This window comes from Corvus hawaiiensis, chromosome 2 (genome assembly GCF_020740725.1).
Source record: "Corvus hawaiiensis isolate bCorHaw1 chromosome 2, bCorHaw1.pri.cur, whole genome shotgun sequence".
NCBI lineage: Eukaryota > Metazoa > Chordata > Aves > Passeriformes > Corvidae > Corvus > Corvus hawaiiensis.
In genome coordinates, this window is record NC_063214.1 from 61,677,065 (window position 1) to 61,690,023 (window position 12,959).

Here is a 12,959-nt window from a genome sequence, read left to right on the forward strand (position 1 = left end):
AAATGGTTTTTGTGCTTTCCATGTACAGCAAAAATAAAGAGTATAATGCTCAAAAGAGGATTGAGAAAACATTTGTCCTGTTTTATGTCCTTGACATACCCAGAACATGCTGAAGGCTTATTTTGTACACGTTGTCCTCAATTTACCTAGTATAAGGCAGTAGGAAGCTAAGTAAATGCAATTTTTCTGGTTATTTTTATTGGTTGTCAAACGTTTGGATCTGCAATTGGTTATAATGACCTGCAGAGATCGGTGATCTATTATTACACATGCTGAAGGCTATGGTTTGTTTCTCATGTTATTTTGGACTGTCAGGCTAAGATTTGGCAAAGTCACCATGTGACATTTTCACTTTACATCTGTCACTACAGTCTGAGTAAGTAGCTGGTATACAATCTCTGCTTTGGCTTTAAATGTAAAATATATAGGCCATCAAGAACATGGACACAGATATCTGAAGTAAAAGTTGAAATAAAGTAAATGGATTTAGGACTTCATAAGCACTTAGTCATGAATATGCTTCTGGCATTGTTTTAGAAGGAACAGTTTTAAAAAACAGAAAGTTGTATTTAATAATTAATGTCCTCACCTCTGAATTCTGCAGCGCTTTGAGCTTCAAGATTCAGAAAAACACTTGTTTCCCAGGAAGATTACTAAAGTAGAAAGAGCACATGGAAACAAACGGTTCAAGGCTGATGTAACTGTCCAAATTGGTGAAAAAGAAGTGACATTCCAGGTATGAATTTATAAATTCATCAAACTATAATATGTTTTTTAAAATCACTAACTTGTTTTCGTCTCTTGAAGAATTTGACACTTACACTTGATAGTAAAAGTCATTTGCACTGAGCATTTTTTTTGGTAGAGTAACACATGGTATTTATTGGAGACACATTTAGATACTGGAATATTAGTTTATGGATATGCATGATTTTATTTCTAGATAAACTCATGGTTTCTTCCATGTGAATCATTACAGTTTGGATGAAAAAAAAGCCTTTCAATTTCTTTTTCTGTTTTATTGGATTAGAATAGCAGAGAGTACTTATGATGCTCTTAATTCTGCTTTCCCTTTTTCTTTTTGTAAAAACAATAGTCTGTCTTTGTTTACACTTCAAATAAAATCTAATGAGTGCTTGGTAATGTTCCGACACAGGATGTTGGGAAAATGGAACAAAGTAATCACATCAACTACGATTAGTTTGAGTTTCTTCCAATGAAGTTTATGACCTGCTAGGTGGTGAAATAAGTTCTTACTCAGGAAACAGATGCTGATCTGAGAATATGAAGTTAATGTTGAATTTGGAGAGTCTAGAGAGTCTGTAAAGAAGGTGAATTAGTGGGAGTCAGAGAGATTATAATAACATTGGTAAGGAATGTCCTCAGAGAGTTTGTACCATGACAAAGTGAAGAGGAGAACAACAGCAAATGGGAACTTTTCAGGAAAAGTTGTGTGTAGGAACTTGATTCAATTCTTTTCTGAGGCAAAGATTTTTGGTTTCACTGGGCACATAGGTGATACCTTCTGAAAGTACTTCTGCAGAATATCTCTGGGAACAGGAGGGCATAAGAAGTTTGCAGATGAAACAGTTCCCATACTAGAGCAGGAAGTGGAAATACAGAGCATGTGCCTTAACGTGGCAAACAATTCAAACTTTCCAAAGTTTGGGTCAGATTTTCACAATACTAATTGCTCTATCTCTTCCATGTTTCTCTGATGAGCAGTGAGTATTGGTGACTTTTTATTTGTCTCCTGCATGAACAGCCTGAAGTTCTTTGCATACCCCAATGCTGTAATTGTATTAATTCACATTTTGTTAATTTTTTTCATGAAGAGTGGGTGAAGGAGATGTGAAGGAGTTTTTCTATTATAAATTAGTTGATTTAATGTTGTTACAGTGACAGTTTCAAGTTTGATGGATGACAATTATCAGGAGAATATTACAGTAGTTTTGGACAAGTGTAACCTAGTCCACACAAAGCCTAGAGTTATCACAGTATAGCTTATTTAGCATTTTGATTTACTTTTTTTTCCTTACAGGTTCCAGCTGGAACTGGAATGTTAAAAAATCATTCTCGATCAGATACTTTCGTAAGGACTTCCAGCCATAATCAACTGTTGGCAGAAATGATGCAATCCCATATGGTTAAAGATATGTGTTTAATTGGAGGAAAAGTAAGAGTTTAAATTTCTGTTCTCCCTTCTTCCCCATGATCTTTAGAATTTAATCTAATCAATATTTTTTAATTTTCTAGGGCTGTGGCAAAACAGTTATTGCAAAGGAGTTTGCTGATATACTGGGATACAGCATAGAACCTATCATGCTATACCAGGTAAGGAAACTATCTGCTAATGATCATGCTTTAAATATGATCTCAAATAGAGAATTTCTCACAGCACTAAAAGTGTTGGGTGTTTTTGCAAACCCCAAGCTCTGTGAAGCTTAACAGCACTGCCATAGCCAGTGGTCACTTGGTACATGTTTGGAAAGAATTGTCTGTCTTAGGTTGTAGTACACTTTAACCTCATGGCATAAGCTGAAAAATTACAAGATTTAAAAGTAGAATTAATTAATTTCCTAGCTTTTCACACAGAGATCACATGTGTAAGATTTTCTCCATAACCCTGAGGGATGAAAGGGCTTAAATAAAATATGAAGTCAAGAGTCTCCTATGACCTTATGGGTCAAAATACACCAAACATAATGGGATTTATTGTTGTAAGTGATAATTGTCAATGCTGCAGGGAAACATTAGCATCAGGTTTAATGCAATATACTGGTCTCTTTCTTCCATCCCTTTTCTGCTTTAAATTTTTCCCAGACGACATGGAGACATCCAAAGGAAGAATTGGCAGCAGCATCTGATTTAAAAGTATACTGGCATGTGGGGAGAAACACTGGTAGAGATGGGTGGTGAGGTTGAATGGTTGAAAAAGTGAGAGGAAAATAGAAAAGAGAAATAGTGATGATGATGTAAAAAGACAGTCCATTTTATGTTTTCCTGCACTGTAGAGAACCTCTCCAGACAGGATCCCACTGCTTTTCCTTCCCCCGATATGGCTTCAGCTGATAAGGGTGAAGACTTTGAAACTCTGTCTGCAAAACTGGAGTCAGGCAGATGACTTCTGCCCTTTCCTTACGCTTTAATGTGGCTGAGTGTGAGCAGATTTGGGTTCCAGGGCTACATACCCTCATCAGTGTAATGTCTTGTTCATAGTAATATACCTGGATTTCCAGCAGTGCATATTATCTTTTGTATAGTGGTCTATTAAAATAGGCATATAGCTTCTGAGCCAGAGCTGTGTCTCCAGCTACTCTGCGTACTTCTCTCTGTACTTGTCACTGTAAACATAGTTTTAATTCATCCCAGAAAAATAACTTCTGCAACTTGACAAACCTGCTCAAGGGCAAGCACACCCTAACCCTTGTATTGGTGCACACAATAAAATATTGGGTATTCACCAGCAAAATTAGATACCTATTTGGTTAAAAACATGGCCGCTGTTTCTCAACTTCCTACCTTTAATTAGTATGGCTTCGATGAATATGAGCAGAAGGCTTCATTTTTTGAGGCATGAGCAGAGCTGACAATGGAACTATTATTTGGTAAACATCTTTCTTTCAAAGGGATCTGTAATTCCTATGCAAATAAAATCTAGGAAAGGATTTGAGGTATTTCCCACTTGGTTTCACCAGGGTTTGATCAAGCTCAGAGGGCAGAGGGATTTTATAGAAAGGCTTTTGGTGATATCAAACAGTATCAAAAAAGCAAGTAAATGACTGAGAGCTGCTTGTTCTCTGTAAATTCCTGTGTAGCCAAGCCTAGGTAAGATCCACATATGTATCTATACATAGAAATGTTTCCTTAATGTATAATGTGTTACATAAACTCAAAACTTTTTACAAAAAGCAGTGTATAAAAATATTATTAAATGTAGCTGAGCTATAAATAGAATTTTAGAATGCATTTGTTTTTCTTAAAATATATAACATATCAGGGGCTTTGCATAGCAGTGTAATAGGATAATTTAATGACATAACAAATGTTAAATTCATACATTAGTTCAGCAATGAAGACTATGAAAAGTTTGAAAATGCTCTAAATTTAGCATTTTTTTCGACTTTGGTTCAAAAAAGTGTCTTCTGTTTTTTTCAGAGAGACATCATACTGCCATCCATTTCTAAAATTAAGGAGGCTTTTCTTTGTTCTATGGTTCATATTTATTTTCTGGTAATTTCTGCAGGCAGAAAAATGAGTAGAGGGACACTTCCCTTTGGTCTGGAGCAATAGCAGTGTTTCTCCTCAGGCTCACTGAAGAAATGAGTTCTTGGATTTTTTAATGTGTATATAGTCTTTGCTTTTAATATTTGCTTCATCATTCTTTGCAACTGAAGTTGATTTAAGGACTTGAATAGTGTGAGAAGGTGTATCTCTCTAAATTGATTTCACAGAAAAAACAACTCCAAAAGCTTTTATGTTGTGAGGTGAAAATCAAATTACGTATAGTAAACCTTTTGGAACATAGATCATCTCTTATCCTAATAGTTGGCTGAGAGAGTAGTTCCTGTCTCTGTTGTGATATCTGACATCATTATACGGATTTCTCATTATATGCAGTTCCATGTAGGTAAATTGCTGAGAAAGGAAACTCATCCTGATTAGGAAAGGTTTGTTTTTAACTTGTCTCTTAATGCAGTTAAGCAACAGCAAATGAGAAGCAGCAGCCAGCTAGTGCTTTGTGGACTGTAGCTAGGGAACTTTTAGTTCAAATTGCTTAAAATAAAATATTTTCTCCCCCTAGAGTTTCAGAGGGGGAAAAAAAGTAACAGTCAAAGTGATGTTACAGGTTTTCCAGTAACTTGCTCCTCTTCTTCCCTAGCAAAAACAGTTTTGTAAGCACATCACTGGTGTTTGTGTACTGTGATGTTTTTGTTCCTAGGACTTATTTTTTTTTTGCCTGACCTCATAATTTTTCTTTACCAAATGCTTCCAGTTTTTTATTGGAGAAATGCTAACAAATGATGAGTCCAAATTGGCATGAAACGCGGGAAACATAGATTCTTCACCTCATAATTGCCAAGAACATGATTAGTACTACAAGCCATGAAAAATGGCTAGGTTGGAGACTTGTGTTGATATAGCTGCTAAAGGGAGTGGAACAGAAGTTATCCTACTCGTTTTTTCTCCTAAACGTCTGTTTTTTTTCCTGTATACAAACTTCTCTAGAAAATAAACAATGAAACATAAAATACATAAGTTATAATGACTTACAAATTCAAATAACCTTTGTTTGACAAGGCAACATATTGTTGCCATTGCTTTGTCCAAAATAAGAGGAATAATTAATTCTTATACTTCAGTTACTTCCCCTCCAAAGGGAGTATTATAACATTAGTTTTGATAGCATATATTAAATGATTTGAATAAAATTTATTAAAAATTAGGTTAAAGTAAATAAATAGAAAAAATAAATCACTGGGCAGGTACTTAGCCATAAAATAAGTTCCTTACAAAAACTGTGCAGGTGTTAGCAATGGTATTCCTATTTAATCATCCCTAAATTGAATCTCATTCAACCATTTAAACCACAGTGTTATATATCAGAAAGCATTTTGCACAAAATACTCCTCTGAGTTTATCTGCAGAAAATTAATGCATGATTCTCATAGTTGGAATTAAAGATGGACATGCTGTATAGCACACCCAGTCAATTCATACTGTGTGTTGTTTCATTTCTCTTGAGATGAATTATCAAAAGGTGTGTTAGTTAAATATTCATTACGGCATTTACTAGCTGCTGAATGCACAGTTCTTAAGCAAGTCCTAAACCCACATTTTTCTCTGTCTTCTGTAAAAATGTTTCATGTCTAATTCATTAATAAAATAGGAAAGAGTGAACACAGCAGTAAAACAACAGAAATGCAACAATAAAAATACGGTATGGTTTTGTGGATTTGAATGTGAGACTTTAAATTAGACAAATGTGGAAGCACTGAAGGAACCAGACTTTGTCCTGTTATTTTAGGTCTTTTAAGGAAATGTAGAAAAAGGAAATGATTCAGGCCATATGATGTAATGTATTCTATTTTTATTCTTTAAAGTTCAAAGGGTTTATAGTTGTGAAAGGGACATATGCAAAAGCTACAGTTACAATAGAAAATATGTTTTTATCTGATTTTAGGTTAAGTTGTGTTCACAGCACAGCCCAAGGAAGGAATTTAATCTTCCAGGTCACAAAATTACTATTGCATCTTTGTTTTTCTAGTGCTTACCTGTTGTAATGGAACATCTAGAGTATGTGTGCTGGAGGATATGCTAGATGTTGGTTTTGGTTTTGTTTTATTCCTTAAGCATTGTTTTGTGATAGGCTATGTATTTTTGGTAAATTCTGTGTTACGGGCTTCTTTATTACCCTGTTCGTTATTCTCTGATGGTTCCACTGCATTTTCCTGCTGCGAGGTTGAATGTCATGCTGGTTTGTGTTCAAGATTAATCATGAAATCTTTGCTCTTTCACGTGGCTTCCATATGAAAGAAATTATTCTTGTTTGCTCCAGGTGTAAATTGCTGCCCCCTTCTGTACACAGGGCTGTGTACAAGTTGTCATTTGCTTGTGTTTTGTTAAAGGGGTAGAGGGGAGAAAGGCTTTTGTTCTTGTTTCAAAGAGGTGACATTGACAAGTCTAGAACTTCCAAAGACTAACTATTAAACATTTTGTGAGTAGATTTGTGTGTGTATTTCTAATACTCTTTGGAAAAGTAATTGAAGATTTCCTGCTAATCTTCCTAATATTCTTGGGAAGAACAGAATGCAGTTTTTTAAGGAGAAAACGTGTACTCATAAATTAAGAAAATAGATCATAAATACATTCTTCTGATGATACTTCCAGGATATGACGGCTAGAGATTTGCTACAGCAAAGGTACACACTTCCGAATGGAGACACTGCTTGGAGACCGTCGCCACTCGTCACCGCAGCTCTGGAAGGAAAGCTTGTTCTTCTTGACGGCATCCATCGCATTAACCCCGGCACTCTAGCTGTACTCCAAAGGTCAGCGTGGGAGTGTGGATAAGTTGGGTGCTCGTGATGTGTGTATTGAGTGCATGCATACTGAGACCTTAAGTTCCTGCTGGTGAATATGGCTTTGGAACTTCAGCAATACTGTAAAGATCAAGCTGAGCATTGAGTTTTCATAGAAGATGTAGTGCTCATTTTTTTTACTTAAAAGAAGAAACAATTCTTTGATTTTTTGTAAGCCTAAAATAATACAGGAAGTTTCAACCTGTTGTAGATTTAGAGTCTAAGTCTGAATTTTGGAATGAGCTAGATTTTATTCTAAAATTATGAAATCTAAAAACTAGTAATATTTGTGCAACAATTTAAAAATGCAGGATGTCAGAAAACATTTTAAATACTTTGAGTGCATTCTGCTTCTAAACAAGCATGTTATGGAGTATGTTACACAGCATACTTTATATTGATTGCAAAGAGCTCTTTCTAAACATTATTTCATAATTCAATAAAAAATAAATTAAACTTTGCAGAACACAATAATAGCAAATACTATGTTAATGATTATACTGTCAGGTCAAATTTTTATGCTATTTTATATGCATGCATCATGTACTGCCTTTTGCAAACTAAATGACATTGTGAGCTTTAAAAGCGAGTTGTAGCAAAAGCATTTTCTGCTTTCTCTTATTATATATATATGCAGAAGGACAGAACAGAGAATTACACTTGCCTGTGTTTTTGCCTTTTCATATGTTTAGCTTTCCCTTCTGATTTTTAGTTCTGACATGTGCATGTATTGTGGATAATCAACTTCTGCATATCACAAAATAAAAGCTGGGTCTGTATGTATGTTAATCATTAAAGCCAGCTGAAAGATAGTCCTTCAAGAAATAAAAGTATATTACTTGGTACAAGCATAACTAAAAAGCTGTTTCGTGCCGTTTATGCACACTCCACTGGTAAGACAGATTTTTTTATTTTTCATATTCTTACCATTTGGATTTAAACTAAGTTGACTGACTATGTGCTAAAACTTACGTATATTATTTTACCTCCATGCATGGATGCACCTTGAGTTAGTATCATTTTTTCTTTTTACTGTGGCCCATGTTAACTGAGATAGGTTTTAAAAAAACCTTTAGTTGTTATAAGTGTTTTAAAAACTAATCAAAGGCTAGATAGAGCTTATTCTTTATTTTCAGACTAATACATGACAGAGAACTGACTCTCTATGATGGCACCAGATTGTTAAGGGAAGATAGATACCAAAACCTAAAAGAAGAATTACAGCTCTCTGATGAGAAACTACAGGAAAGGTAATGTGTCAGCTACAACAACAGAATGAAACAGCATTTCAATTTTTTCTTTTTTTTTTTTTTCTAATAAAAAAACCTGAAAAATGCTTTTTTATTTAATTGATGCCTTCTAATTGCTAAGAGAAACATCTTTTAAACATCAGGTTCCTCCTGAGCTCTATTTATTTTTGTGGTATGGCAAAATTATATCCTGTTTAGAGTGCTTGAAGTAAAAGGAAAACATTCAATATCCTTTAAGAGAAGGAGTTAGAAATTGAGGAGAAATTATAAGTAGATACAAAAATAGATCTAAAGCTATATGATACTTAATTTTGGAACGTTTTATTAAAAGTCTTGGAAAATAAAGCTAAATTGAAGTTAAATACTAGTTGTTACTTTCTTTTGCCTCATGAGCTAGAAAGCTGGTATTTAATTTACAGCTAATATGGGGCAGGAAATCCTAAGGATGGGTTGGGACCCATTATGCTTATTCTTTTTGTTCCTTTACTTCTACTTGTCTGCTAGAAACATTCCACAGATGGAAGTGTTTCCTACTCCTCTGAGGCCGTATTTGATACATGGTCAAACAATGCTGACCAATTTTCGTTAATGGGAGGGATATTGTTGATTGTGTCTCAGAACAAACACAATCTAATATTCTGTAATATATAAGGAGCTAAACATATTGTGATTCTGAAATGGATCCACTCTCTAAAAAGAGTGATGGGTTATAGCAGGGGTGCATTCATGATGTGCCATATGTTTGCTCTCAATTGTCTCACTGAATCTGATTTTTTTCTTTGACCTTCATAGTCCCCCCTTTAGAAAAGCTGCTTTTCTTTTACTGTCTAGTTGTTTCCATATTTCTGGTTCCCTTTTTGATCAAAATACAGTGGATAAAAAAAAAAAAAAAAAAAAGGGCAAGAGATGCCCCACAAAGCCAACAAAAAAACCAAACTTTATTCTAAGTTACTTGTTGCAAATTGTATCCACTCTGCTGAGGCCATACACCTAACTAGATGGTAATTTCCTGCATTTGTTTTATTTGAGCGAAGAACTGTATATCAGGGAAGTGTTCTGTTTATCAGGATTATTAAGCACAGACTTTAAAAAGAGCAGCAAAAATCTCCAAGGGCCCATCTGGGATAATGTCCCAAGTTTGCATCGGGCTTTGTACTATGAGATACATCTGTTGTGCCAATCTCCGTGTTCATGGTCTTGTCCTAGGTGCTTTCAGGCAGTGGCTGTAGCTGTTTACCCTCTGGTTTATTGCCAATATACTCCAAAAACGTGGACAGTTCATCACACATTCCTTTCAGAGCTGCCACTCCTAGTGGATCAAATCTCTCTCACAAGAATAGAGATTTACATCTGGATCCTGCACCTCCTTTTTTGTTCTAACAATGGCTGTTTTGGCAGTGGAGTCCCTTTAATCTTCATTATCTGTTAGAGCATGAGCACTGTCCAAGCTGTCTTCTTTAATGATTCTTCTGCAGACCCTTCTCCTTTCTGTATCACCTCTGTATGTACTTTCCTCCCTTTCAGTCTCATTGAGTAACCTTTCAGTTCAGCTATTCAGTGGTAATTGTGCATTGCTTTTGGCTACTTTGGAGGCTCCAAAAGTTGGGGGCTTTTTGGCTTTCCTTGAAAGGCTGTCTCTATTTCCTTCAGATCTCAATGTACTGCTTTTACCTATCCACCTCGATATTTTTCAATATAGTGTTTTGTGAGTTGATAAGCTCCTAATTATCTGTTTGACTGACAGTGAGCTTTCACCCTCTAATCCATAAGTCAAGGATGTCTGTTGTATTGGACAAGAATGCATTTCTGATTAGTACTTGGTCTTAGAAACAGATACCCCCATTGTGTAGGCATTTTTATGTGTGGAAGCTCAGTGTGACCATTTAGCACCATCTTGGATGCAGATGAGAATTCTAGCTCCTGAATTATATGAAGTCCATTTGGCTGAGAATCCTACCTTCTCCTAGGTGAAATGTTCAGTCTGCCCATGTTTTCTGTACTGACTTATTAAAATACCTAGGTTAAAGTAATGCAAACGTGTAACTACTTCTTTGGTTTTAGCTTTGGGCTTCTTTGGCATCACTAGACAACTCCTCTATAGAGAGGGTACTGTTCTCATCAGCCCTTGAGGAACTGAAAGTGTTTCAGGACCTCGTCCTGGTTTTGGTGCCTTCCATATTCTGAAAACATCACTACCTTTTAACTGACTCCAGGATGTGATGTCAATAATTGCTGTTTGATTCCAGGACTGTATTCCTCCTTGCTATTGTTCCCTTTCAGCAGTGGTTACCAGTCACTGCAAACTTCACTACCTTCCAGTGTTGCAGAATCCAGCATTAAATTGTATCTGAGATACTGACAGCTGATTTAATCACAGATTTTAATCACGACAGTGCTAACCATTCCTCCTTTGCCTGCAATATGTTGTCTATGGAGAAGTTACAGAGAGTATGTTGTAACATGAATTTATTAGCAGATTGGTTGGGCAAATTCTTACCTAAATCATAACTAGGAGATGCTTTCCATATTGATGAGAGACATCTCTCTTGCTGTATGTCAATGACTGTGGCTAGTGGCCTTAGCTGGATTTCTGATGTTAGACGAAGATGAAAAGACAGCTTTACTTATCCTAGTTTGCTGGATTTGACTAAAGTAATCCAGTATGACTACTCTTTGCCACACCTGTGGAATATATGATGTCATTCCAAATTTTGTTGGGACTGAGTCTGCAATGTTTGCGTGACACATTAAGTTTACCTAATTTTCCAGTAAGGGAATATTAATGTGTTCCTGCAGTTTTAGTATCTTTAATTTTTAGTGCTTCAATAGTCACAATACTCATATGTGTAGTAGGGGAGAAAAAAGAGGAGGATCAAGAGGTTTGCTTGGGTTTTTTTACTAAAGGGATGGTATTTCAAATCACTGTGATCTGGAGAAATCACATGGCTCTGTGTACAAATGCAAATAGTATTACAGTAGAGAATGTGAATATGCTTAAAACATGATGGTGTTACTAGAAGTGCTGGATGAAGAGGAAAGTATGGTTTGGTTTTCAGATTGTTTTCAGTTTTTGCAGTTTAGAGCACTGTTATTCATAAGTTATATTTTTGACAACATTTCAAAGTTTTATTACTTTTGTAAGAGCTAATAAAGTATATTCTGATTTTAAATGATGTTAATTATTGTCATTGAATAATATGTTCATGGTTATTTCATTAGATTTCTAAATCTGTAGAAAAAATTGCATTTTTCTAAGAAGGGTTTCAGGCTGGTGCGTACAATAGCTTTCTCAGGAGTGACAAGTGCAAGCAGTGCATTGCCCTTGGGACATTTTGGGATACTCCTTGGCCTGCTGAAAGTCTCTAAGCTACAAGGTAACTAGTGGTGGCCACAGAGTCCTTTTTCTTATATTCTTTATTGTGCCAGGTTGGCTGTGAAGGTAAATAGTAATGAGTATTTTGGACCAAACCACTACACTAAGTTAGCGAATGGTCATAGAAAGAACACATTCGCTCCTTTGAGGAAACTAACAATTCATGTTTATGAGTTTGAGGAAAAGAAAAAAAGCTGCCCTTGAGAAAGTGACAGATGGTCCTTAAAGATATTTTACATAGAAGGAAATTATAGCTGCTGATACTTTACTCATTTAAAGGTTGCATGATTCATTTCCCTGAACAAGTTCAGAGAGTAAGAGAAAGTGTGTCCAAGTACTGTGCATATCCAAGATTTCTGCATAGAATTTCTTCTGTAATCATCCATTTCTTCACCAAGACAGATACTGTCGAAGTAGCACACAGCCTTTACAAATCAAGCAGCAAAGTGTTTGTTTGTCTCAGGATGCAGTATTTAATCTGTGTGGATATACCCCCCACAACACACACAGATGCTAAGGTCTTGGTGTGGTGAGCAGAAAGGCAACTATTACAGGAAAATCTAGGAGTAGGTACATAATAGGATAGTTCAAAAACTAAAAGAAGTCTCTCATAATGCATGGGTGATTTTAATGCCTTGCAGACAGAGGATTATTTTCTGTGTGATTAGGTTGAAAGGGAATGTACAGTAGATGAGACAGATATGAATTGTGGCAGGGAGTGAATTCATCAAGCAATAGAATTTTTAATTGCTTACATTTTTTAGCTTTTACTTCATTTGTTGTTTAGGGGTTTGGCTTTTTTCCAGTTTAGTGAATTTTAAGATAAAGTCATCTGTTAATTTTAGACTGTGGTGAAATTTAAAAGAAGCAGCAAGAAAATAACAATAAGTCATTTTGGTCCTAGTATTATTGTAATTACTAACTTACAAAATTTGATAGAAAAAGAGATTTATTAAACCATGTTATAGGAAGAGACAACCAAAAATAGTTTGGTCTTGCAAAGTGGCATTAGAAATGCCATTCTGCATTTTATTTTATTTTTTGATGAGAAGATTCAATTGCTCAGAACCATGGTCAATAACAAGAAAATCTTTCCCTAAAATAACCCTGATCACACTGTGATTTTCTTTGTAAGAGCAATGGTGGTAATCCTTGGCTGAAATTAAACAGTGATGTCAAAAGGACACTGATTTTATTAGGAGGGTGCCTTGCTGCCTGTGTTGTCAGTAAATGTTTAATAGAGAGAAGGATAGA

General features: G+C 35.5%; 1 protein-coding gene across 1 annotated transcript in view; it reads left to right on the forward strand.

The window, feature by feature from the left end:
• The window catches only part of VWA8 (von Willebrand factor A domain containing 8), a 181,433-nt gene that overhangs the window by 50,257 nt on the left and 118,217 nt on the right, over positions 1-12,959 (forward strand). Inside the window, exons 10-14 of the mRNA XM_048295381.1 lie at positions 605-736; positions 2,042-2,176; positions 2,257-2,334; positions 6,892-7,052; positions 8,219-8,332. Of these exons, the coding sequence (XP_048151338.1) occupies positions 605-736; positions 2,042-2,176; positions 2,257-2,334; positions 6,892-7,052; positions 8,219-8,332 (620 nt within the window). The remainder of the gene's footprint in view (positions 1-604; positions 737-2,041; positions 2,177-2,256; positions 2,335-6,891; positions 7,053-8,218; positions 8,333-12,959) is intronic.